The 26,384-nt window shown below is 41.5% G+C and overlaps 2 protein-coding genes across 3 annotated transcripts in view; both read right to left on the reverse strand.

Moving 5' to 3' along the window:
• Positions 1-562: 562 nt before the first annotated feature.
• On the reverse strand, positions 563-11,543 carry LOC137470826 (solute carrier family 22 member 2-like). The gene is made up of 11 exons (XM_068184551.1): positions 10,680-11,543; positions 8,420-8,523; positions 7,274-7,428; positions 4,996-5,164; positions 3,889-4,003; positions 3,678-3,784; positions 3,347-3,561; positions 2,966-3,074; positions 2,489-2,601; positions 1,335-1,434; positions 563-838 (listed from the first exon to the last, which is right to left on the reverse strand). The coding sequence occupies exons 1-11, from the start codon at positions 11,088-11,090 to the stop codon at positions 772-774; spliced, it is 1,665 nt and encodes a 554-aa protein (XP_068040652.1). The 5' UTR covers positions 11,091-11,543; the 3' UTR covers positions 563-771.
• Positions 11,544-13,460: 1,917 nt separating this feature from the next.
• Positions 13,461-26,384, reverse strand: part of IGF2R (insulin like growth factor 2 receptor) — a 55,690-nt gene continuing 42,766 nt past the window's right edge. For both annotated transcript variants that reach the window (XM_068184546.1, XM_068184547.1), the window contains exons 35-48: positions 25,800-26,012; positions 24,742-24,891; positions 23,574-23,735; positions 22,885-23,086; positions 22,322-22,468; positions 21,954-22,188; positions 20,869-21,005; positions 20,230-20,344; positions 18,747-18,893; positions 18,111-18,295; positions 17,491-17,677; positions 16,290-16,454; positions 15,615-15,684; positions 13,461-15,155 (exon numbers count right to left, since the gene is read on the reverse strand). In XM_068184546.1, coding sequence (XP_068040647.1) covers positions 14,760-15,155; positions 15,615-15,684; positions 16,290-16,454; positions 17,491-17,677; positions 18,111-18,295; positions 18,747-18,893; positions 20,230-20,344; positions 20,869-21,005; positions 21,954-22,188; positions 22,322-22,468; positions 22,885-23,086; positions 23,574-23,735; positions 24,742-24,891; positions 25,800-26,012 — 2,511 coding nt within the window. In that variant the 3' untranslated portion in view covers positions 13,461-14,759. The remainder of the gene's footprint in view (positions 15,156-15,614; positions 15,685-16,289; positions 16,455-17,490; positions 17,678-18,110; positions 18,296-18,746; positions 18,894-20,229; positions 20,345-20,868; positions 21,006-21,953; positions 22,189-22,321; positions 22,469-22,884; positions 23,087-23,573; positions 23,736-24,741; positions 24,892-25,799; positions 26,013-26,384) is intronic.

The following is a 26,384-nucleotide window of genomic DNA, read 5'->3' on the forward strand; positions in this document are numbered from 1 at the left end:
CACAAGTCTATTACAGTCACTCAACAGGATGGACTAGGAAATTTCTGAAGGCACTGGATATTTCCTGGAAGACCCAATGCTGTTCCTGATTCTCCTTGATACACAGGACCCTTGGTCAGGGTCCTGCAAGTTCCCAAGCCTGATCCCAGCTCACTCCAAAGGAATGCCCCTGCAGGGCACATGTATAATGCTATTACCTCATAAGGGATTATGAGTGTTTCTCCTATGCATGTTTTTTCATGCTCTGGAGTTGCCACATGCCCGTCCTTGTGAGTATACATCCTTGTGAGTAGCCAGTAAAACAAAATCCTTGTGAGCAGCCAGAAGAAAATAAAATAATTTTTTTGTGTGACAAGTTGTCACACAGTTGAACCAGGTTTGTAGTTACCTTGATTCTACAATGGAGATAAATATCATATTATGCCGCCTCTTCTTAAGAAAAGCCAACAAAGTCAAACTTTATGGAGACTTACAAAGTTTTGTTGGTATGGATCCTACCATACTCAAGACGTCTTGAAGTCCACATTAAAGTCCACACAGCTGGTACAAAAAATTCCCAGCCCTAAAGTATGTTTTCTCTTAGTGTACAGAGGGGGAAGCAGCTATGCAGCAAAGGGGACAATCCCATCAGAAAACCCTAAACACTGTAAATAAAGGATGTGCACAGAAATTGAAATAAGAGAGGCAAGACTTTTGAGGGGTTATTTATTCTAAGTGATATTTCTGTGCAACTGCCCTAAAGCAGAGTACCCAGCAAGAGTTACGCCTTCTTCAGCCACATGCTACTTCTGATCCTTGGACATGCAGATAGATTTTTTTGGCCTTTGGAGCACTTTGCCTGCAAGAGTAATAAGACATGGACATCAACCAGGAATAAAGTTGATCAGGGAGCATCTAACTTCAAGTTCTTCCCCTGCTCTGTCTTCGCCCCAATAAAATGACTGTATATATTCCCTTAGGTTTGCTCTGACTCCTCAGCAGGTACTGGTGCTTCACACCCCACATGTGAAGCTGCAACCAGGACTGCCCATTTCCTCTTCAATTGTTAAGGCATTTTTTTTTAACACAAATACCATTTATAATGTTGTTGCAGCACTTTTGAGAGCCTAGTGCAGCTATTCAAGGCCAGTAAAGGCCTAGGCTACTTGTTCTCAAGGTGCCTAGGTAGACATGGGGTAAAAGAAGTCCAGAATCTGTCCAGTGAGAGTCTGGAAATTGCCCAACAACTTCCTGGAAACAAACAAGGCAGCCAAGTAACCCCTGGGATTCCCTCTGGACAGGGATTTTGCCAAATTTCAAGCGAAAACTGCCACATGTTCATCCCCATGACTCACCTGTGAAAGTTTTCAACATCCTCCACAGTCTCAGGCAAAACTCTTCCTTTAGTTTCAGGCAGAAGCAGCACCAATCCACCCGCAATCAAACCAAGCACAGCTTCAAAACAGAGGAGCATAGAGCTTGTAAGCATTTATCAGCCACTTGCTACTGCCAGACCAAACAGACTTGTCAATGGCATTTTATTTTGTTCTTTATACAAGATGTGCACCTCAAGTCTCATGTGCAAAACTGCCATGCTGGTGCAAAAATGGAGGATGTGGCTGCCCTCTGGAGACAGCACCAAGCCAAGTCCTCTTGTGAGTTATGCATGAACTAGGACACCTCAAACTGGACGGATCCTTCCTTCATAGAGGAAAGAACTCTTTTCACTGCTAGAGCATGCCAGGAAACACATTCCATCTTTATGCTATTCACATAAGATTAGAAAATGTACACAAAATGTATTATCTTCTAAGCAACACGATCAACTTTTCCTCTAATAATTTCTTTTATCCAGTTTGTAAGTGTTTGGCATGTATTTTAAATCTACTAAGCGCCCTTCTAGATGTCCTGTCTGTTAAAATCTGCATATTGCCATTCAAGGTATTTTTCTATAAATAATGTGCTGACCTAAAGATTCATAAAAGTGTTTCAGGCCCTGACCTGAGACTTCAGGTCACTAGTCGGCAAAACTTATCTTGCATTTCTTTACCAGCCACTTTCCAAATAAGTGGAGAGGAGCCAGTTAACAAAGTGTCAGAAAAGCTGAAGCATAACAGCCATACTTGTACTCCATTAAATAGGCAATTACATGAAATTCTATGGTTTGACTGCTGAACAGAAACAATATAACTCACAGAGGAGCAGTAAATCAGCTTTAAATCCATCAAATATTAAACTCATCAGAATTTTTATGAGTTCTTTGCCATCTGCCAAACCCGTATTCAACTCAAACTTCCTTTAAAATGCATGGAGAAATCATAGGGGCAAGGGAGATATGAGTGCATAAACAAGTTCCAGCTTGTCATAAACTGAAGGCTAAGGCCTTGTGGAGAGCAGGAGGCTTCTGCTGAACTTAAAGCAGCTGCATTGCTGGCTTTCCCTCCCTTTGGAACTTGGGTCCCCCGCTGCACCCTTGAAGGGACCGGCAAGGAGGTAAGGTGGCACTTACTGAAGACAATCAGTGGCAGATCGTGCCAGATCTCCACCAGTCTGTAGACAATGAATGGGGCGATGACTCCACCAATATCACACAAAGAGGAGCAAACCATCACCCCGAGATTCCTGGTTTGGCAGCAAAGGGATCATGTTAGTGTCAGAGTACTGCAGTTGTAAGGGGATGGATCACAACTCTCACGCTCACACAGGACAGATCCAGGCACTGTGTGCAACTTCAGATCCCTCACCCACCCTGGTTCTCCCAGATTTTCCCTTTATTTCAGTCATGTGAGTTTTCCCTTGTCTAAAAGTTCTTTTCTTTATTAAGCTACATTTTTAAGCATTTTAATTATGCTTCACCTACTTTATGTTCAATAGTCCCTGTGTAGTTCTGACACATTTGATGATAACTTCATTTAGCATAAAACATAACATACACATCAGCCTCAATTATTTGATTCCAAGCCAAATGGGGAGAGGATGCACCTACCTGATATAAGTTGGGTACAGTTCTGTGTTTACAAAGCAAACCATTTCAAAAGCCATTGTAATTCCCATTCTCCCAATGCAAGCAGTAATCACTTTTAACCAATGTATGTCTGCAAAGAAAATACATTCAACACATTTAAAAGCATCCCAGTGATTTAGCAGGTGTCAATTAATACAATAGTGTTATTCTGTGGGACCTCTGATCCCATGTCAGTTGATGTTTTTGAGGGACGTTTGTTTTCTTGGTTTCACTCGTGTGAGTGAGGGAACAAGAACAGTGAGGACCACGTGAGCAGTGGCAAAGGGACCCTCACAAAGCAGCATGGAAGTTCCAGAGGAACTCCATGGGAAGCCCCCATGGGGCTTCATTCTGGTGACTTACCCTCTGGGATGAGAGCTGTGGCAAGGCAGGCGGCCCCAGCCACCAGGTTTGACACGGCCCAGGGGTAGCGCCGCCCAACACGGTCAATAGTGATGATGATGATGAAGGCAGCTGGGAACTCAACAAGTGCAGAATAGAGGAAATCCAGATACATGTTCTCAGCAGCCATTCCCATGTGCATGATGAGCCCCTGGTAGAGGACGGAGCTCGTGAACCTGGGCAGAGAAGAGCATCCTGGATTCGTTAGATAGTAAGAGAACAGACAGCTGTGTCCTGATGGAGTTTTCAAATCCAGAGCTCCAAAACCAGCATTCTAGCATTGCATTCTTACCAGTTGTACATCAAAATGAGTGTGTTTTTTCTTATCTGTGGTGTCCTGAAAAGGTCCATCAGTGAGGGATTCTGCTTTCCACAATCTTCCTCTTCAAATTTAATATCCTATGGAAGAGCCAGTACACAGTACATTAAATTTCTCTGTGAGGAACTGGTGCAAGGTACTGTCATGATGCTTACTTACATGCACAAGCAAACCCTGAGCTCACCTTAAAATGGGAAGGCATCTTTTTCTGATTTTTTTTAGCCATATTGCTGACAATTTTCATAGCTTTGTCATTTTTTCCTTGAGATATCAGCCACCTGGGAGACTCTGGGAGGCACCTAAAATGCGAGTGGATGCCATTATACAACAAAACATACAGCCTACCTATTCTCCCATGAGTGCAGACTTTGGAGGGATTAAATAGAGGTAGATGGATTTTTTTTATTTTTTTGGTTGGTTGGGTTTCATGTGCTACTTCCCACTCCCTCAGTCAGGAAAAGTAGTGTATCCATGGCTGAGATTGGAAGAGGAACAGTTGAGGTAGTGGCTTTAGTCAAAGAGTTTAGTGAAGATAAATCAGGGAGGAGCTTTGAGTGAGAGTAGTGCTCTCATCTTGTCCAGCCCATTCACTATAAACCAGCTCCTCTTAGGGAGCCATTTTTCACTTCTGCCAATACAGGTTAAGACATATTAATTAAGTTAGAACTGGCTTACCAATTCAAAAATATGGAAGAAGGAAGGCAACAAATTTCTTTCTACTATTCCTAATGTCTTGACCCATCCAGACAATTTCTCAAATCCAAAGCACTCCAACCAAAAAATACTAATTAGGAAGAGAGGAGAAAAACTAAAGTGAAGGAGTACCCAAGTGCTTTTTTTTTTTAGTTGGACCACAAAACCTGCAACTTTTCTGCCTTAAAAGAACATTCTAACAGCCTGTTACAGTTATGTTAGCATTAGACAATCTGTCAATAACCATATTTCAGTGTAAGACCAATTCAATTATGCCAAGGCACCTATTTTCATTTATTAATTGCTTAAAGAAAATAGTAAATTATACTAATCCAATTTTCCCCCAGTGTTTTTGCAAGTGGTCTGTTTTTTAAACATAAGGTCAGGTGAGGTGCACAGGCTAGGATTCAACAAGATCTCAATTGCTGAGGCGTCCTATTTCCCTCTCCTTTTTGCAGGGAACCTCCACTCTGCACCAAGAGGTGTGCGCGCCAGAAAAGAGCGCCCAGTCTCTCTCTCTCTCAGTATCAAGCCTTGGGAAGCAGGAGAAGCCAGGTTTTTTGGGTGGCGGGCAGAGGCACAACAAAAGGGCACTTACCAGTAGTAGAGCAGGAGGAAGCAGGTGGGCAGGGTGACAGTGAGCTGCAGCCACCGCCAGTGAGGGAGGGCATAAGCGATGCCATCGAAGACCAGGAGCCCGACAGAGAAAGCCGCCTGGTAGAGGATCGCCACCATTCTCCGGTACTGCGGGCCGACCACTTCTGTCACTGCGGACGGGCACACAGGGACACGTGAGCGCCGTGGCTGCCCCATGCAGCCGAAACCAGCTAGGGGGGCCGCTGGAGGACCAATACTATGGTAACGCCTTGGGGAAACCTTGGTAATCATGGGCTTCCCAGCATAATGCCTCCAGACAAAACCCCCTGCTTCACTTTTCTGGCACCTGAACCCCAGCAGAGAAGAAAACACTGCTGTTGGCTGTGCACTGGCCTAAGACATCCAGGAATGTCCTCTGCTGCAGAAATCGCAGAGTAGATCAAACATTTGTCAACGTGCACAGATGAATTTTGTTATGAAATCTAATGCTAACATACATAATGCCTCCAACCCAACAACAAAGCTGAATATTTTGTTTCCAAAATACAGGCTTTCAGCCTGCATCTCACTCCAAGTACATGAGGAAAACATGTATCACGGGATGGCACAGAGCTCCCAGGCCAGGGTGGGATCACTATTCGTCTGCACTTTGCGACTCCACACCACAGCATAGACCCACACATTAATCCTTGTTGATACAGAGTTAAAAGTAACTATTCCAGCAGGCAGGCGCAAGCACACACAACATTTTGCATCCAGTCGTGTGACTTCAAGAAAGCAAACTCATTAGAAAAAGAACAGTAAGGAACTAATGAGCAGCCAAATGAGCTGCTGAGTTTTGGAACCACAGATTAGCTAATGCTGCTCAGCAGATTGATGCACAAAGACATCTCCACAGGCTCAGCAGCACTGAGCCAGAAGCAGCTGAAGGGTAGACAAGTGCCCCAGCAGAGCAGGATAACAAGGTTTTTCTGTCCTTGTATCCTATCCTGGGCATTCAGTATTGGCCACCCCAGGGAGAAGATACAAATTTAAGGGAGCTTTGAGGCTGATTCAGGATCTTTTTGCATAAGAGAGTTTCAAGAGACTCCAGGAATAACAAGATGTAACAGAGAGAAAATATCAAGATGAGGCAAATCATTGCCCTGAAAAAGACTTAATGCTCTAAAACAGCTTAAAGTTCCCCAGAAGAGGGGATGGAGATTTCATTTGTGCCAGGAAAAGATTTAAGAGGCTAAGCAAGCATCCAGAAATGCACAGAAAGGAATAATCATGTCTTTGCAGAATACAGTCTGGACAGTGGGATAGATGCTTTTATTTATATCAGACATCTGGATAACTGAATTAGCAAGATGCCCACACTGAAAGATTTCATGGAAATTTAGACCACTGACTTTTACATTTTCACCACTGTCACAATGAACTGTGTATCTCTCAGAGGTATCTGGTAGAGCCACCTGCCACCCTAACCCAGTTAATGTTCTATAGGTCAGCTTTTAAAATAGTTAATCTGCTGCTTCAGTGATTGCTTGCAGTTGGGTATTTTGAACAAAAGACTGAACTCCACTCCCGAAAAATCAGAGAAATCCCAGGCAGCTCTACCCTGAACCAGAAAGAGGTCCTGAGATGGTCCCAGACCCAGCCAGGCTGCCCAGCTGTGCCTCACCAGCAGACACAGCCGGTACAGGGCACTGGAAGAGGCTCCTCCATGGCTTGGCCTCTGCTCAGCCCAGTGCATACACACAGGTACACAAACACCTCATCTTTTTATCTGCAAGTACGTGCTGTTCTTCAGTTATTCTTATGTTCTGAAGCCTCTGTTTGCCTTTTAATGCTCTTTGTGTCATAAAAATGTCTCAAGTTTTCCCCACCCTCTGCCTGCTTCTTTAATGGCCTCCTCTGTCACCATCCTGTCTGCACCCAGGCCAGAGGGGCTGTGTCTGCCTGGTCACCTTCCCTAGCCAGAGCCTGATGGAAGGAAGAAGAGCCATGGGGCCCAGACAGATCTGCAAAGGTGAGCTGTACCATAGGGGAAAGCCTATCTCGAGGTAAGAGCCCTAACCCACCGTCACTTGCTTGAGCTTTGAAGGCTACTGTTGTTTCTCCCTAATGACAGTGCTTGAAAACATCCTGGGAAGTCAAAGAGGGAGAAAACGCCTTAATAAAACACCATGGCAGGCATTTTTTAAATGGCTTATTTTTTAAGTTTTTTGGAGTTGAGTTTTGTTCCTTCATCTTCTGCTGCTAGTCTTGCTCCTGGGAGAAGGTCCTGAACTCACCCAGGATGTAGCCTGCAGTCCAGCAGCCCTTGCCGACCAGCCCTTGCAAGAAGCGGATGATGACTATCCACACGTAGCTGGGCACGAAGACCAGAAGGATTCCACACACAATATTTGCAACAATTGTTGTTAAAAGGCAAAATTTACGGCCAAACCTGGATTGGAAAATGATAGGCGTGAAGCAAATCACAAGTCATAGAAGCATTTTAAACTAGTAAGACCTTTGTGCATCTTCAGGGGGAAAAAATCCGATTTTGCTATGCAATATAGAGGCATGCTTTTTTTCTTTGCCTATTACTCATTGATCTGCTTTTCTATGCCATGAAAAGCTACTGTGCCAGTTGCTCAGCAATTCCACAAAAACTTTCAGGAGAAAAAGAATAGTCCCATGTTTACATATATTAGATTGGGACTGAAAAATAAGCATGGGTTAATATTATGATTCTGATAGTTCCACATGCACCAGATTTATAAGGGATTTATTCACCACAACCTTAACCTTTAAAACACTAGTAATGTATGGCTCTGCTTGAGAGTGGGCTGCATTTCTCAGCTGGAGCAACTCAGAGCCTGCTGTACTAACAGTCCTAGGCAGAAGGAGAGCAAGAGGGAAAGTACTGGCATTTGTTTCTCTTTAAGCCCAGATGCCTGAGCCAGGGAGTATGACTCTGCTGGCTCTGAACAGGGAGCTAGAGGGATTATCTGTTTTTTTTTTTTTTTTCTCAGTGACTGCTGCTGTGCACATCTGGCAATCTGTGACAACTGTTTCTAAGCTTCTCCAAAAGAAGCAAAATGTTTCCAAGCTGCAGCCACACAGAGTGTGACAGATTAAGTGGGAGATCCAAACCACGCATTTCCTGGCTTTGGTTAACATCCGAGGGCTCTGGTATGGCACAGTAGGAAGTTTGGTGCGTACAATTTTAAAATAGTCCTTATGGGCTCTGCAGGGCTTGCTGAGCAGATCTGTGCTAACCACCAGGCACAACTAAAAGGCAGGATATTGGCTCATGCTGTGACTGAAGGTCCAGGGGTTGACCTTATTTTCAGAAGAGCAGAGATGATATCAGTTGCACAACCGTTATCTAAGTTTGGCTGCTGAACATTGATAAGGGAAGTCAGAGGGTTTTGCTGTCAGCCCACACCTACCTGTCTGCAATGTAGCCAATGTTCAAGGAGCCAATAAAAAACCCAGCATTCACAGAAGACTGAAAGAGATCCAACTTCCAGGAGTCCTCACACACCAGGTCAAACTAAAGGAGCAACCACAGTCAGAGATAAAAGAGTGAAATGAGGAGCTGGCTCACATCCACAACTCTCCTTCACTTCAGTTAAAGATTTAAACTTATTTCTGGGTCAATGCCTGTTTTGCCAGCACACAGAAATTCTGCTAACTTAACTAATTGTCCAACATTAAAGACTGGGAAAAGCCCTTGGGCAGTTTACTGTCATCTCCCATTCATGTCTCATCTCTCTTTTCTGGAAAGAGCATAATTGAGTTATTATCTGTCAAAACTGGCACCCAAACCTGTGTTGGCCCTCATTGATCAAATCAGCATGGATCTGATGATCACACCGAGTTTTTCAAACAGCTGGTTTTTTTTTTGTGGCTGATGGTGAACATTTCTAGGCAGTTCTTGTTACCTCATACCCTGGCATGTCAGAGTAGTCCCCACAGACCATTCAGGACTAAGTGTGATGCCCTCACTAGAAGCATCCTAGATGCCTTCAGGAGCCTGCCTTGTTCCAGGTCCCATGGAGCACTGCCTTTCAGAAGGAGGGTGGAAGTATCTGCATCTGCCCTGAGGCCACAGCATTTTCTCTCTGCTCTGGTCTTTAGCTCAACTACGCTGTTGTATGTGTCTGGAGAGCAGATATTTTTTATCCAGGGCCAAGCTTTTTATACCACATGGATATCCACATATATTTGCCATCTAGTCTTGTCCTATCTTACTTGTAGAAATACATAAAAGCTACTGAAGAAAAGGTTATTGCAAAAACCTCTCCTAATATGATTGAGAATCCCTTCCCTTTCCCCTGGTAGTTGGGTTTAATTGAATCTATGCATCCATAATTAACACAAAACCAAATATTTCTTCTGATGCTCTATGGGACTTCCCATGAGAACGTTCTTCCACGTGCAAATTTTCCTTTGAAATAACATGATTTACACTGCACTATCCTTTCCTTTTCTAGGCTATCAGAGCAGGGGACAACATATCAGAGCCTGAGAAGTTTCACAGAAACAGTCACAACCAGGAACTCATTGACAAAATGCAGGGTTACGTGACATATCTGGTTATTCTGTGAAGGAAGCAGCCCATGGGCCTGGCCTGGCACCCCCTTCAGCAGGAAAGGGGAGACAGCTGATGTGAGAGCACAACTGCATGAGCCCACACAGACTGCAAGTGCTCAGCTTCCCACAATCTCAGGAGATGATGGTGGGGGCATCTGGACCATGGGATCTGCTGGAGCCTTTTCCAGCGAGATGTGCCTGCTGAGCTGCTGCTGCATAGAAGGCCTGGCTCACCCTGCATTTGAGGTGCCTCATGTCCTCACTTTCATATCTCACAGCCCACAACTTGCTGAAAGAAGTACACTTAGAGTGCACCTCCTTATACCTAGGACCAATCTCTTAGAAAACTATGAATGCTGAAGTTGCTAGAGCACAGATTTTAACTGCTCCTGTGTTAGACATATGGGGGAAAGAATCCTGACCACCTCTAAACATTTGGTGGAACTTTCTATGATGAGATCAAGCTTGTCATCCCAGTTACTGGCTTATTCTTAAAGTTAAAGCACCTAAACTGCTAAAGTACAGCAAGTAGCTTAAGTACCACTTTCAGTTTATTCAGACTCCTTCTGAGAACACAGTTTCTACAGTTTATTCCTGACTTGAACTGTTTAATTGTGGGAGGCAATACCTTTCCTCACACTGACTGCAATTAATTTTTATTTAAAACCAACTTTAAAAAACTTTATTCATAAAAAAAATAAAGGAAAAAAAAGAAGGGGGTGGGGGGAAGAAATCAAGATCATTGCATTGGCCCATTTTGTTTGCAGCACTGCTAGCTGCACTGTTTACACACCTACACACCTTCACCAATTGGACCTCTCATGTGACAGGAATTTCATTCAGAACTGGACTTTACCTGGGGATTTATTTGCTGAAATATGCTTTGCTCCCCAGCTGGAGATACAAGCCTTCTGAGCAGCCAAGGCAACACTTCACAGCAAGGACAGAGGGAAGATAACTTGTAAACCCCCAAGCACAAGTTCACAGTAAGAGACAATCCCTTCTCCAGGTAAGCAGAGGATATTTTAACATAGTCAAGGCTCCACCAACCCTCTCCCCCAACCCTCACCTTGTCTGCAGCAGAGGGGACAGGACAAAGGGGGCTGTTTTTACCTCTGTCACGATAGAGCTCCCTGGGAAGTCGTAGACCCAGCCATCCCGGCAGGGACCGAGGGGGACGGTGCTCCCGCTGCCCACCAGGCTGCCGAGGGGGTCAGTGCAGCTGATGCCTGTTGTGTTCCAGTCCACCTCGTACCTCCTGCAGCGGCTGCTGAAGCTGCCCCCGTGGCCATCCCACTCGGGAACTGTGTGATTCAGCTGCTCCTCCAGGCTCCAGCCACAGCGCTGGCTCAGCTCAGCCACCCCGGGGCTGGAGCAGCGATGCTCAGGGGTGAACCCAAAGAAGACGACCCCCACGTACACTGGGGTGAAGGAAGCAGATAACAAACATAGGACAAAAAAGGTTTGCTTCTGGAACCTGTCAAATTCTCCAACATGCTCTAAAATGTCATCTAAGGTTGGCATTTTGGCATCAAAACCACCTCAGAAACCTCAACTAGGTCTTCTCTGCAGCACTGATATATTTAGTTGGCAGCAAAGCTACTTAAGTAACAAAGATATTTGACCAAAAGTCAAGACTAACTCTATAAATTATTAAACTACATGTTGCAAGCTCTATTTTTTAGGTTTCATTTGAAATCAGACCTTAATTCACCCAGAGAGAATTTGCCTTTAACCCCTAATCAGAGCACTTATATGTTCCTGTTCTCTGGAAAAGCCCCTATGGGTCACAGCCCTTCAGTTTTTGTTGGGGATTTGGGGGTTATTTTTTTAGTTAGCCAAGTCAACTCCTCAAATAATAGGCATTTTTAAGCAGCAAACATATAAAATGTTTCTACCAACATACAAGCAACAATGGGTTTAGTGAAGAATGGCTGGGCACCACATGTGAGCAAAGCTTCTTAACCAGGATCTGTAAAAAATAGGTGGGTACACTCTGAAAAAAGTGTCTACACATTGAGCCATAGAGCAGTAAAGGAACAGCTTCCCTGAAAACTTCTATCAGATGTGTCACACCTCTCACGCTCCACACTCTTCCATTCCCAAGGAAAATCTCTTCCCACCTGTATCAGGGATTCACCTGAGCATATTTTTGCAGTGATCCAAAAGACAAAAAGTATTCATTACAGAATTATGCACTGGGAATAGCTGTGGAAAACCATAGTATACAGTATCTGTGGCCAAAACAGCTATTTTTTTTTTTTTTACCACAGAAGACCTATAGGACTTTAGGTAGACTTCATTGCAGGCACCTCAAATAAATGCAGTTGTATTAGGCTCCAGTGGTACACTGTCCTGCCTATGGATCAATACCAGCTACTCCTGTATCTTTTGCTGACAACAGCAGCCCTCCATCAGAAAGAAAAGCCTAAGTGGAGGCAACATTTAAAAGACACCCAAAAAAAAGTGAAAATTTGTCTGGAAAGCAGTTGGAACAGCTTAGGCAACAAGGAAAAAAAATTAAAGACACAATACACACAAAGAAAAAAAAAAACACCTTAGAAGGTCATTCTGGCATAGGCATTGAAATAGAACTTGGTTTCACTGCTCATCAACTACAGACCAAGAGTGGCCTGAGCAGCTGTGAAAGCTGCTTTGCAAACCAACACTTCAAGATCATTCCCTACATCACACAGATGTGCTTTCTCCTCTCCTGTTTCATCCTCATCTCTGTCAGGAACATCCACACCAAGTTAACAAGGACTCTTCTCCTGGCCACTCAGAGCTGTGCCACCCTCAGCCAAGCACGGCACCTCCCCACACCAGAACTTTGCCTCCCCGGCTGCAGGAGTTCCATGTGGAGCTGGGGAGGGGAATAGGGACACAAACGTGCACAGCAGTCACCACGCTCAGAGCCAGCCCCTGCAACCTTCCTCAGCAGGAGGATGTGTACAGGCAGCTGGAGCCAAGGGAACTGAAGTCAAAGCCTGCATCTTAAAAACATACCCCAAACCCCCTCACATCACTTCTTTTCCAACAGTTTTATTTAAACAGTTGGTATTGGAGTGCAAAAGTTTCCCTTGAACTACAAAAGTTTGATCCAGACTGGGCCAGTTTTCCCCATTTTCCATCATTCTCTCTGCAGCCAGCCCAGAGGGGGCTGTGTGGGATTCTGCCAGGCAGGTGGGTTTCTTAAGGGAGTCGTGCTGCTGACTGGCAAAGCTTCAGCTCCTGGCCCAGCCATTTGTACAGACTCATTTGGGCCCTGCTATTCTCATAGCCCTTTCCTCCATACAGTTAAGCAGAGTATTCTTCTGGGGAAAATAGTCTGGTGAAGCTGGTTATGTATCCAACATAAGGTAAGATTCAGCCAGGCTACCTACAAATGCCTGGGTAAAAAGTGGGCAATAGTTCCAAGACCAGGCACTGAAGTCACTCACTGCTGTCAGATACAGGAGAATTAATTTCATGCAGTTGTTTCATGGATCAAACAACTCCAAAATGCCAGACCTGATAACGTGGGCAAGGGAAGCAGAACCCTCCGACCTGCATTCAGAGAACTGTTGTATTGATAATAGACAGTATTAAAAATACACCATCAAGCCTCCAAGCTCTTCTAATTATAAATATGAAAAATGTTGATTTAAGTTTGAAAAGATGCAGCTTAAGCCAAACTGACACACAGTTCCAGTGGTAACAATATCAGAGGAAGAACACCCAAGCCTGATTAAAGAAAGAATACACCACCAGGGCCTACCTATATATACTGATCTTTGTCATCAAACACTCGTTCTCATTTTGAGTGACACGATTGAGGTATTAACCATCACAGCAAGAAAGGGTCTCACCAGGCTGGTGAGCAGCACACAGAATAGTGTAAGAAAGATTCCAGACTTGAGATGTGGGATTTGGAATACCCACTTCATATCTTTTATTGAAATTGCTGAATACTTTATGTTACACTATTTTGATTCAAAATGGAGTTTTTATAAAAAGAAACCATTGTTGAAACTGAATAAGCCAGCCAAAAGGAACAACAAAAAAGTTTCAAAAAATTCTGACCAATGCATGTTCTTGTACAATGCTTTCAAACCCTAACATTGTCCATAATTTTATTTAGGAAACACCTGGAGAGGAGCAAGACTGCTACAGAAAAACTGACTTGCATTTATTACCAGCAACATTTCAAATCAATGACCATGACCAGGATCATAGCATATGGACTAGAAATTAGGTTATCAGAAAATATTGGCCCGAATTTATTTTATTGAAATTAATACCAGAGAGAGACATTATGCAGACCAGGGCTCCTCTAGTCCTTGGGTTTTTCTTGGTGATGACAAATTGGGTAGTGCAGACTGTATTATAGGAATTCTGCCTCTATGTAGTTAAAAAGTCTGGTTCTCTGTGCAGTTGGCCTAGTCCAGCCATAATCAAGGTAAAAAAAAAAAAAAAAAATCAAAATCTTTGGGTGCTTGTCAGCTGTTTAGGCAGACACTGATGAAGTCAGTCGTATGACCAGTACCAAAAAAAAAAAATATCATGCGAAGAACAGCAACCATTTCAGGCTAAAGCTATACAGAACTGTACCTTTCAGTCCACACCTTTGAACCAATGATCTGTTTAAATTAGAATGGATATTCAAATTTACAGGATAAATTAGACCAGTTCCAAAATTTACATCACATCATCCTAACACACAAAAGTTATACTTTTCCTTGTCTCACAATGGGTGAGCCCATAGAAGAATACCCTGCCGGCAGGAAGAACATGTTACTATTATGCAAACCTGAGTAGTGAGGATCAATAAATACAAGGAGCTAAAATGACAGTAGTCAGATAACTTGAGTCTCAGAAGCCAGGGGCTTCATTAAGCCTTAATCTTTTCCTTCCAAAGGTTTCTCTTTTTTAAGCAAGCATTTAACATCTATGCTGAGACTTAAAAAAAAAAAAAGGGTCCTGGCTAGAGAGAGTCAACTAACTCAGCCAACTGGATGTCAAAAATCCAGTCATTACTGAACAGATCATTGTAAACAACCAAGAAATCTTTCTCTTCTTCCCTTTTCAATGGTTTCTTGTTAAAGGCAAAATTCAGAAAAATCTTTCAGGCTGAAGTCCTTGTATTTGGTTGGAAATGTTGTCCTGTTATATATAATCTCTCTATATATATTTGATTAGGCACAAGAAGGGTTATTAAATATTCAACAAGTCCTCATCACTATCATCATGAAATGATGCTGTATTTGTAGAGTTCTGTGCCTGATGCTGGCCTGGCTTTGCTATTGCTTTAGTTTCCTTTCCTCCGTTCAGTAAATAAGATTTGTTATTACTGCCAAAACTGTGTGGCTTCTTCTGTGGGTGCTTGCTCAGTCCTCTTCCTGTTTGAATCTTTACATCTGGAATGGTTAACACTTCATCCTCACTGTCCAGGTCATCTACATGGAGAGAGGTAAGGGCTTCAGATGTAACAGACTTGGTAGCAATGTGACCATTCTCCTGCCCTCCTTTTGCTGTTCTTGGATTTGGTGCTGCAACTTCCTCCATAAGCCACTCTGTCTCATTCTCATTAGCTTCTTCTTCACTGTTTATCTGCAAGAAAAGAAAAGAGGAGACTGCATCTGCCACTCTAGACCAACACACACTGATCTCCCCAGTCATCAGACCCCACAGCATGCACAGCCTTGGTTTAAGATAGCCAGGAGAGAGTAAACACTGCAAGAGCATCACTTTTCCCTGCGCTGAAACAGACTTTGTTCTCTTCTTGCACATTTACATGTTATTTGGTGATTTATGGACTGCTCTTTATTTCCTCAACTCTATCTTCCTTTCCCATTTAACTATATGTGTATATATATATATGTGTATATATATATATGTGTATATATATATATATATATATATAAGCTATACATGGCTTTCCTGATGCCACACCATATGGTTTCCATGTACTAAAGCAATTAGGAATTAAGGGGGTTATCTATTTATTAACAAAAGCTTCATATTAAGAAAACTTGACAAGAAACAAATTTGATTTTGTCACTGTATTACCTTTGTGTATTTGTAGGAAACACCAGATGACCTTCTGCAGCAGTTTGTTATCTTGTTTATTACAATTTCCCTAAATAAAGGAAAGAATATTACATTAGGAACACTATATCCACTTATTAGCCCTTACGTTTCTCCACTGGAATTTTACCTTCAATATAAAGCATGTCAACAAATGAGCTACAAACTGCCACACTGACTCTGAACCACTCTATCAAAATCCAGTCCAGGATGATGTACATCTTCCCCCTTGCTACAGCTTCAGGCTGACTGTTCTGAAACACCTCTGGCCTTCATATCCAAGGGAAAAACACCCCAAAAGTAATCTGGAAAGCAGAGTAACAAGCAGGACTTGCACTTTTTCCCTGACACTGTTGTATGGATCCAGTCTGACTCCATGAGAGTGGAGGGATATCAAATACTAACAATACTGTCATACTGTTTTATGCTCCTTAATTAGCAGTTGCCCACAAGAGATGCTAGACGAACTCAGTTGTACACCCCAGCCCTCTTTACATGGGCCTTCAGACAGTAATGGAGAATTTGAATGAACCAGCAGTTTGACAGCTGATGCTGCCAACTGAAAAACAGAACCCAAATCTCTAAAGTTTACTGTTTCATTTCTGGCAGAAAACAAAGTCCTGACAAAGAAACTTCTAAAGCCTCTTAATTTCTTACCTCCTCTCTTTTTTGTAGAACAGCAAGATTATGAGACACACAGTGAGAACAACCAGGAGGACACTAAGCACAGCACCAACAGCCTGGCTTCTCCTTGAAAGACCTTTATGTATTTGGGTCTCCTCATCTGTCTGGTGCTGATTGTTTCCTGGATCATTAGTTGATCTAGCAACGTAAATTGAAAAGATCTATTAATAAATTTTGTTAAACTGGATTAGAAACAGCAGATTAAAAGAAGACATGCCACACCATCCTGTCATTCCAACGTAACAGCTGCATGAACTGTATTTAGGGGGTTTCATCTAAGTAAAAAACAACCTGAAAAACACAAATGTAGGTACTGTGCCTCCATCCCAGTATGCTATCAAATAGTGTGTGAAACCACGTTTCGTGTCAAGACTGCAGAGCACAATTAAGCATTCCAGAGCTTATACAGCAGCAATTATCCACACAAAGCTGCTGTTTTATAACCAAATCTGCACACGAGCAAGCTGCAACAGCTACGGAAATTATCTACCTCTCATCTGACTATGGCACTACACACCCCAAACTCCCTCAACAGGTTTAAAGCAGAATCAAGAGTTTGCCTGTGCTTTCAAGTTAGCAGCCAGAAAGTAAACACTCCCAGAAGTAGCCACTCTTTTTCACAGTGAGGCTGCCTACCTCTCAAGAACATTGTAAGCACCTAGATACAGACACTCCCCTTTTAATACTGTCCTCTCACTAATCAGTAGATTAACTGATATTTAATTGCAGAAATAATTCATTGTCCCTTGAAGACCTGTAATGATTTTCCCTTCCAGGCTAAAGAAGTGGGGAGATAGAGAGGAAGGCCAGTCTTTGTCACAGCTTCAAAGTTTTCCAGACAGTAAGGCAAGGGGGACCACCTCACCCACAAACTGTTTGCTCCTCTCAGCAACATGAAACAGCATGTTCTGTCAGCTACAGTAGCTTTTACTTAGTGAAAACAATTATATCAATTCCACTGTGCCTCTCCAGCTTTAAGTCCAGATCAGTTTCGTAAGCTTTAATTTAGTAGTCGTGTGCCAGACACTGCATACATGATCATCAATTTACCTATAAGCCTACTGCTTTTTTAGCTTTTCCCCTTTTCCCAATCACTGTGATAAATAAATACAAAAAAGGCTTTTGCTGAGAAGTGCTGACAAAAGCTGCTTTCAGCAAACAGTTATCTACTCACATTAATGGACACACAGCAGATGTGTACCAGGTAAATAAATACTGGCAATCTGCTGTCTCGTGAAGGAATTCAGGGATGCCTTCCTTTACTTCTGGATTGCAGTGGAAGAAAATGGTTGAAGACACAAACTTTGATTTATCTTTACCGCATCTGGAGTCAGATGAAAATATGACATCCAAATCATCATCTACAATGAGAAGAAAAAAAAGTTTACTTCCTTGAGAACAGTCTGTAAGCACTAGACCTTGGGGAAAAAAGTAGCTAACTAAAGGAAATCATTGCTTATGCTGTATGAGCACAGCTGAAAACAGGAGATGAAAGTCTTCTCCTTGTGCAGTTTTTACGAAGTCTTCTGACTTCAAGTCTTTCAGTCTTCAAGTGTCAAGTCCTAACCGCTATTAAAGCCATATTTGCAACTGAGCTTACACAGGAGGGAAAAAAAAAAAAAAAACCACAAAAACACATCCAACAAAAAAAAAAACCAATCTGAAAGTCTGCTAGACAGACTTTGGATAGCTCTACAGAAATGGATTAGCATAGATGCTATCAACCAAGAACCATTTTCTGATGAAGCAATTCACAGAGTATCAAGCAATTCTGTCCAGTGAGCCCACACTTACCATCAACGTAATATTTGGCATTTCTGGCAGAACCAACTCTCCGAACACGCCGTTCATTGGTTTTCACCTGGCAGATGTTTGCTCCAAAGCATTCTGGGGAACTTGAATTTGTTATACCAGAAAGTTGTATTTGATACACATATTGATCACCATTTGCCCGTACATCACCAGAAGCTGTGTACAACCTGAGAAAACAGAGGAAAAATCTATTCTTAAGTCTAAACTCACAGGTTGGGGCTATTCCCATGACTGGCAACAATGGTAGATGCTATCACTGGTTGATTCCAGAGCATGCTGAGTGATTCAGCAACCAGAAAAGATGCAGGACTGTGGCTTCCTCCTTGAAGTAGAAGTAAGGATTGTATTTAGCATAAATATAATCCTTTGTAAGCACAGAAAGCAGATTTTTCCACCTATACTGCCCTCAATGTGTGAGTGAACATGTAAATACCTTCAAAGGTTTAAGATAGTATGAAGACAAAAAAATGATTCAGTGGCTCATACACACCGACTGTGAGAACCACCTGGTTTGCTCTGCAGCTATGATAAATGGCACAGGTTAGCAATCTTCTCCACAAAGGTAACTAGTTCTACCATTCTGCTGTTTTGAGGTTTGTTTGGGGTATTTTTACTCACTTGGAATAAACATGCCCTAAAGAAAAGTTTTTCCCAGTTGCAGGATTAATGACTGTTCCATTTACCACCTCTACCTCCTGCTGCTTCACAGCACAAGCTGCACGTGTGTCCCACGTGATGTAGTAAGCACAGTTTTCTTCATCAAACCTACCAAATAAAAGATAGAGCTGATGATTCCAGGAAAGAGTAACAAGTTTTACCATCTTGAGAAATGGAAAAGACAACTGCTGACTCACATGTGACAATGTCCTGCCTAAGTATCACACCTAGAGTAAGCTAAAATAGTCAAGCAGCACTCAAAAAAAATTGGATTACATTGGATTTTTCTGCAGTTTCATGATTTTAGAGGACTTGGCTGCACCTGAACTTCCTACTGAAAATTCCAGAATTCCCACAGTGTATCAAAGAGTTTTATTGATATATTTTAGCTAGCAAACACATCAGGCTGCTTTTCTGCAGCATGTTAAACCTGCCTTTTATTTAAGCAGGACAAGAGGTATAAGCTAGTGTCCTGGTTCTGGCCACAACAGGGTAGTATTTTTGCAGTAGCCAGAAAGGACCATGGCCAGGACCCAGAGGTTATTCTATACCAGCTCACATCATTGCTATGGACAGGGGGAAGGACATCTTTTCTAGGGAGAAGGGGTCCCTCCTGGGCCAGCATAGCATGGCAGAGGAACTCCAGTCATGTATCATTGTCTTGCTCAAATCATTCAGCTCCTTCTTGTACCCTGTGCCATTGGTATTGTTGCTGGTACTGTTTCTTTTCTTATCCCATTTGTTTCCAGTAAATTGTTGTTATCTCAGCCCATGTTCTGTGCCTTTTGTGCCTCCATGTCCCCTCTCCAGCCCTCGGAAGGGGAAAGGGGGGAACAAGCAGTGTGTAGTTTCAGTGGGAGCACTGAATTAGAGAATAGCATTCCTAAACCATGACTGCTAGTCAGACTTCGCTGCCTAGTTCTTTGACTCACACAGACCATTTTGTTCAGATAATATCAAGACAAAACAAAAAGTCCTCAAGCTTTCTTAGTATTTGTGATCATGCACATATACCTTATTTTAGAGAGCTTCTGGTTAAATACACTGTATTGAGGCAGAAATAAACCATGCTTTATTAGCTCAATCACCTACCTGCAAAAAATGTTCTTTAATATACAGATTTTGAACAGAGTTAAGAGTGGTTGTACAATGACACTGGCTACTGACACTGAATATAACAGCATCCGAGCCATTGTCAGCTCTAATTCAGAAGCAGAATGCTTAAATTTTTTTCCTAGAAATTTTAGGATAAATACAAAATATGATGTTTATGAAGATGAACAATTGCACAAACTCCAGAAGACCCTGGACATTTTACAGACCATGGATATTTTTGGGACTGTCCAACAGAGCAGAGAGTTCCTGTCCTGAGATTCAAGAGTTTACTAGAAAGGTACAAAAGAATCAGCCGTGAAGATCAGTGGTATGTAAATTTATTACTCACCTCTGCAGCATGGGCATGCCAACTGTTTTTGCACATTTCAGTTCTATAATTGTTGTTACTTTCTTATTTTTCCTACATTCTTGCCCACTGGAATAACTAATATACAATGTATCACCTAGGGGGAAAAAAAGGTGACAAAAGGTTTTTATAAGCAGCTGTTAGAAATCTCCTTTGCTCCTTTGCCCTCTCACAACTATAGAATCACAGATTGGCTGAGGTTGGAAGGGACTCCTGGAAGTTATCTGGTCCAAACCCCCTGCTCAAGTGGGGTCACTTGGGGCCAGCTGTCCAGACAGGAATATGTCCAGCCAGCCTTTGAATACCTCCAAAGTAGGAAACTCCACAGCCTCCTTAGACAACCTGCACCACTGTTTGGGTATCCTGACTGTAATAAAAGGGTTTCTTGATATTCAGATAGATAATTCATTACTTAAAGCTTTAATGACAATACTGTTTATTTTCTTCAATGTTTTCTCATGCCTTAAATGTCACATTCTGTTTCCATTTTTAAACAGAAGATTCACTGATAAAAATACTTCAAAATAAAGGCTTCAGCATAATTTAAAAACTACTACAGCCAGGCTCTAAGATTTAAACCTTTAATCTCTAGCTCTCCACGGGAACAAAAAGTAACTCTACCTGTCACATTCAGCTTCTGTGTATGAACAAGTCCAAGAACTTGAACATCTCCATTGTAGCTTTTCCTGCAAATACTGGCTCTTTCAGGGCAGCCTGTGGGTCCCTCGTGTACTCTCTGACAGAGGTTCACATAGTACCTACACAGAGCGTGGTAGACAAAATTTATTTGAAATTCATTTAGGCTAAACTGAAGAAGTGATACACAAACTTTAGAATCTTCGTGGGAAGCTACACAGATTGCAAAAAACTAAATCTCAAATTAGCTGACAGACTAAAACATGTACTAAGGTTTAGCAGATTACTTCTAACTATCATGTTCAAGTAAAAGACTCTTCAAAAAAAAATTCTCATTTACCAGATTAGGTCACTAGTTAATTTTGACTTAGAAGTTGGAAGAGAGTCAAGAAATATCCTGAAGTTTTTTCATTTATAAAAGTTATAGTACTACCCTAAATTCAGCATCTCCTCGGAGTTATACCAGCTCAGATATGTTAGAGCAGAGAACTGCTAGCAAGGTGGTGAATGAAGCGTTTTGCTACCCCACAGTTTATCATAAGTTTAGAATTAGATGCTGTCATCCTTGCCAGTTCATTTCTATTTCCTAGCTGGAGGGGGGAGGCTGGAGAGGTTGATGACTTCCTGACATCCATACTTTCTGCTATGCTAATACATCAAGGAATATGGGTAAAAAGCCACAGTAAAATACCAGAAAAGAAGTTATACATTTGAGTCAAAATAAAGCAACTAAGTAATTAAGACTTTTATCCAACAAGAATAGAAAATAGCTTTAAACAACAAAATTACATTTTTAAGATAGCAGTTTAAATATAATGTTTTTAAATAGCTTTTAGACATATTCATCCTTTAAAAAGGGTCACAAATAGAGGGAAAGGGTGAGAATGAAGAATCTGATTAATCAGTCCCTTTAGATAAAACAGGTTCCTTTCTCAGTATTTTTTTTAGTTATATGAAGTGTTAAGCACTGACAGTTTAAAGACACTGAGCAGGGACTAAACAGAAATGCTATGCCACATGAGAACTGTACTGACTAGCAAGCTGCTCCCTGTGAGTTGCTCATTACTCACGAGTTCCCATTGTGGAAAAAGATCCATGATCCTGTCAGGGAAGACAGCATTCTCAAGTCATATGTTCTGTGTTTTTGGACAAACTTGCACTCCATTTTCTTGGGAGGACAAACAGCTTGAGTCTTCCATTCAAATGTCACAGCACAACCAAGAGTCTCACTGAGAAGGTATGGGCTCCCAACACCAGCATTTTCATCACATGTAAAGATAATGGTAGATTCTTTTCTTGCAGTTGCTATAAGTGGAAAGGTTGGAAAAAAAGAAAAAGTGTATTTTACAGGAGGCTTGAAGGCATGCATGGATTTTTAGTGCAGATAAATCTCTGTGTTAGCTAACACCCTTGTACATAAAGTATAGGAAGTACTTACTGCTACTACAGAATCCCCATTTTTCATCTCCCTGGTAGTTTTCAGTTGTAGCACACCATGGCCTATCCTTCCCTTCTATAATACATTCCTCATAGGTCTTCCCTTGGTACTTGAAGGGGAACACACAGAGCTCTCCCTTTTCAGTCACTGAGAAGGAAAAAGTATCATCTCATAAGTACACCCAGTAGAATAGAGGCATATCTGTATTCAGAACCTTATTCAAAGCCTGTATTTTAATACTAAAGAAAGCTCAGTGGCAGACAACAGAAATACTGAAACACTGAATTTAAACCCAATTAGAAAACCAGATGTAGCATACAATTAGCTACAATTATCCCTACAGAAAAGTTGCACTGTCTTTCAGGGAGATTCATGTTGATGTTGCAGATTAGTATGACGCTTGTTATTAGCGTCATACTAATCTGATTTAGCAAAACTGTGTGTTTCTATTGCTGCATGTAAAATCTATGTTGCTTCCTCCTGTCACAACAAAACCTCCTATTTTAAGGGAAAAATATCCTGACAAGTTTTGAACATAAAGAATGGGCCTGCTTTGATCTCACCTGGAGGGCACCGATCACCTCCTGTATATTGCAAGATGACTGTTTCATCCTGGTGGCTATAGTCCATTCTCATTTCCTTTATGTTTCCAAAAGATGACACACCACTTTTAGATGTCAGACACACTGCCCCATCTCTGCATTTTCCCTGGGGCAAGCCTACACTGCACACACCAACGTGGTAATTGTTGGATCCAGAAAATACCTGTGTAGACAATCAGAAGCATCACAGCAAGTCTAGAGTCAATGCTTACAAAATCACACAAGTGCTTCATAAAACCAAGTCTCAGGCAGCACCTGCATAATGCAGGAGGAAAAGATAACTAATTTTGCAAGTCTGGCCTTCCTTAATATGACAAAACTGCAGATAAAGCACACAGGACCACAGATAAAATATGTTCAGCAGACCTGCTTTCTCATTCAAGGTTCTGTCAAAGGTGAAGATTTCTCATTCCTTTACCCATCACTGTGTCCATTAACTTCACTCTCAAAAACATTAAAACGTTATAATCACTAATATTATTCCCTCTGTCAGAAGCCAAACAAGTATCAATACTGACCACAGCACATTTCAGCCTTTTCTTGCACAGAATGCTTAATAGAAACCCTTCCTGCAGTTTCAAAATATTGATAGCAATAGGCAATTATAAATAAAATAAAGAAATAAATGTCACACCACAAGAAGGCATTACCTCGAATGATCTTCCAGAAAGGCTGGTCAAGTTAAATGTATAATGTAGCTGTTCATCAATCACAGAGCAGCCCAAAGTTTTCACTTTATCAGGACATACAAGTGCAGTTTCCCATTCAAACACAAATGTGCAGTCAACTTTCCTTATCATCTTTGGCTTACCCTGTTACCAAAGAAAACAGGAAAACAATATTTAATTTTTGGAGAGTTTCCTGCTGTTTCTGCACTTTCTCCCTTCCCCAATAGTTAATCTCAGTTACTACCATGCCTAGAGTTCATTGATTGTAGGACAAACACCGTATTATAACCAGTACCAAAAAAGCTTTCAAGGAAAGTGTATTCTACCTAGCTCCAGAAATCAATCAAGATACATAAGCTTTCTTCTTAATTAGGGTTCAGATTTTGATGTTCAGCTCAGTTGCAAGCAGCAGAAGAGTGAGAGATGTGCTTCTTGATGGCAGAGAGCATTAAGAAATTTCACTGAGTTAAGGTGCTGTTTACCTTATCATGTTTTAAACTAAAGTATTAGTATGTGTAATATTCAGAGCTGCCTCAAGTTTCAACTCATGTCCTCTGTTGATGGAAAATGGTTTCATGATCTTCAGCATGCTCTAGTTTGACCAACATATCTAAGTGCTTCTTTACAGTTTGTTGAAGCATTAAAAAAATTCAGAAAGTATTAGTTTCACATCACCGCACAAACTCAATTTAGTGTTATGGTGTAGACACAAAATAAAAACATAAGTAACCAAACGCAAGTTTTTGAAGTTGTGTGATTATAGAAAAGGTTACAGCATAGGGGGAACATTTCACAGTAATACCTGTACAGTTACACTGGTTCTTGTGTTAGCTGGAGGTACAAGTACAAACTTTAGGATCTAAACAAGGTGCAATACAGCATTACGTTTAATGTCAGCAATGAGTTATCATTACATTACTTCTGTGGAATCTGATGCTTGAAATCATCAGAACCTTTTACTCTCAAGCTTAAAGTTCATGCACTCAGTAAAATTTTGGCCAGTCAAGAAAACAAATTATATTTCTTGAAGAGAGTTTGCTCATACATTATAGAAACAAATCTCTGACTCAGTTTTAAGCAAAGCTAACACTGGTTACTACCCACTTTCCATTACACTCCAATATCAAGGTAAGTTTAATAGATGTCTTACCAGACTAGTTCCTTGGCTGCAGTGAAATACAATAACAGAAGTATAGTTCAATCCGTTGTTTATCTGACAAGGAGTAGTGCTGTTGTAAGTGATGTAAACTTCATTTGCTGCCTTATTGAACTGGGGAGGTTCAGTAACACGACCAATATCCTACACAAGCAAAAATATGTATTAATAGAATTACAGGACATACTTAGATTCCAGATCAGCCCAGAGATTCAGATCAATTCAGATTCATCTATTTGGTTTACACAGGAGCACAACTACTGCACTTTCGAAAACTTGCATTCTGTAGTCAAAGAACATCCATTACATTTCAGTCCTAATAAAACACAAGTTGAGCAACTCAAAACAGTTTTTCACTGAGCTTGACAAAAGCCAAGGAGTTTCTGCCTCTTAGAGGTAGAATCTTCTTTACATCAATGTGCCAAATTACCAACACATCACTTAAAAATAGCATTAAGAATGGAGTAAGATCCCTAGATGACTATGGAAATTTGTAGAAAACAATCACAGCTTTTTATGTCTATCTTCTAGGGCTTGCAAACAAGTCCTCAAAAGAAAAGCCTAGCTCTCAAGGTAATGACACAGACAAGTTTGTCAATCCTCTGTAACAGGCTTGCTATTTATGTAGCTGTCAAGTTCTTACATGAAAGACCTAAGTGCATTTTGAAGCATACTAGCATCTAGACTGCTTCCAATTGTAACAGGCTATCACAAGATCAATTAAGCCACAGAATGGCTAAGACATTCTGCTTCCCAGTATCCATAGTTGGCACACAAATTCTTTTCCACTACATGAAAAAAATTTCTCTGTAGTAATTTTTAGGTTTGTCACTGTATTTAATCTTCTGACACCCAAAAAAGACCACTGGGATTCAGTATAGGAAAATACTTCTTCATAGGGAAAAGCAATAAAAGGGAACTTTGCAGAGGAGATTTTGATTCTGCATCCCATATCTTTAATCCACTGTCAAGCCTCTTGTTCAAATCAGGTCTCTAGGCAAGGATACTATTAAGGAAATGCACATTTCAGTAATTTTTGGCAAAATACTTACTATTGGTGATGCATTAACAGGAACCATGCAAACAGCTGCTCCAGGTGGGCAATCAACATCTTTGATAGGATTGAGAGGCTCACAAATGTTGATGTAGAAATCTGGAGAAACATCTGTAGAATCTTCATCCACAAATGCCTCATAATACCCAGTGCGATGGATCAGAGGAGACAGGTCAATAATGGAACTGTCATTCATTACGGAGCACTTCACCTACAAGAAGGCACATTTATTGCTCTTTTTCTTCTATTACTTGCTTTGATTAATTGACAAACATCTTATCCTTCTTGGGGCCAGAAGCATGGCTACATTTAAAAGTTTCAAATGTAAGTAAAGCAGCATGTTATCATTTTTGTTCATCTATAGATACTAAGCACCTACAAGCAGCATGTGAAAAACCTTGATCATTTAAGCATTCTTATGGAATGGAGTCCCTATCAGAACAACACCCAGACAAGGCTCTGCCACACATACTCCAGCATACATAGTCACTATGACTTCAGATCAGCCCCCATGCCTTCCTCTCCTCATCTCCAGCACCTCCAACAAATAAGCCTGGTTATAACAACATTGTAACAATATAAA

Source organism: Anomalospiza imberbis, chromosome 3 (assembly GCF_031753505.1).
Source record: "Anomalospiza imberbis isolate Cuckoo-Finch-1a 21T00152 chromosome 3, ASM3175350v1, whole genome shotgun sequence".
NCBI classification, from domain to species: Eukaryota; Metazoa; Chordata; class Aves; order Passeriformes; family Viduidae; genus Anomalospiza; species Anomalospiza imberbis.

Excerpts from the sequence above, each read along its gene's own strand:
- LOC137470826 (XM_068184551.1), bottom strand. The coding sequence starts at position 11,090 with ATGCCAACCTTAGATGACATTTTAGAGCATGTTGGAGAATTTGACAGG. Across the intron at positions 7,429-8,419 it reads ATTGGCTACATTGCAGACAG|GTTTGGCCGTAAATTTTGCC; the intron begins GTAGGTGTGGGC and ends TTTCCAATCCAG. Across the intron at positions 3,075-3,346 it reads CACAGCTCTCATCCCAGAGG|ACATACATTGGTTAAAAGTG; the intron begins GTAAGTCACCAG and ends TTTTCTTTGCAG.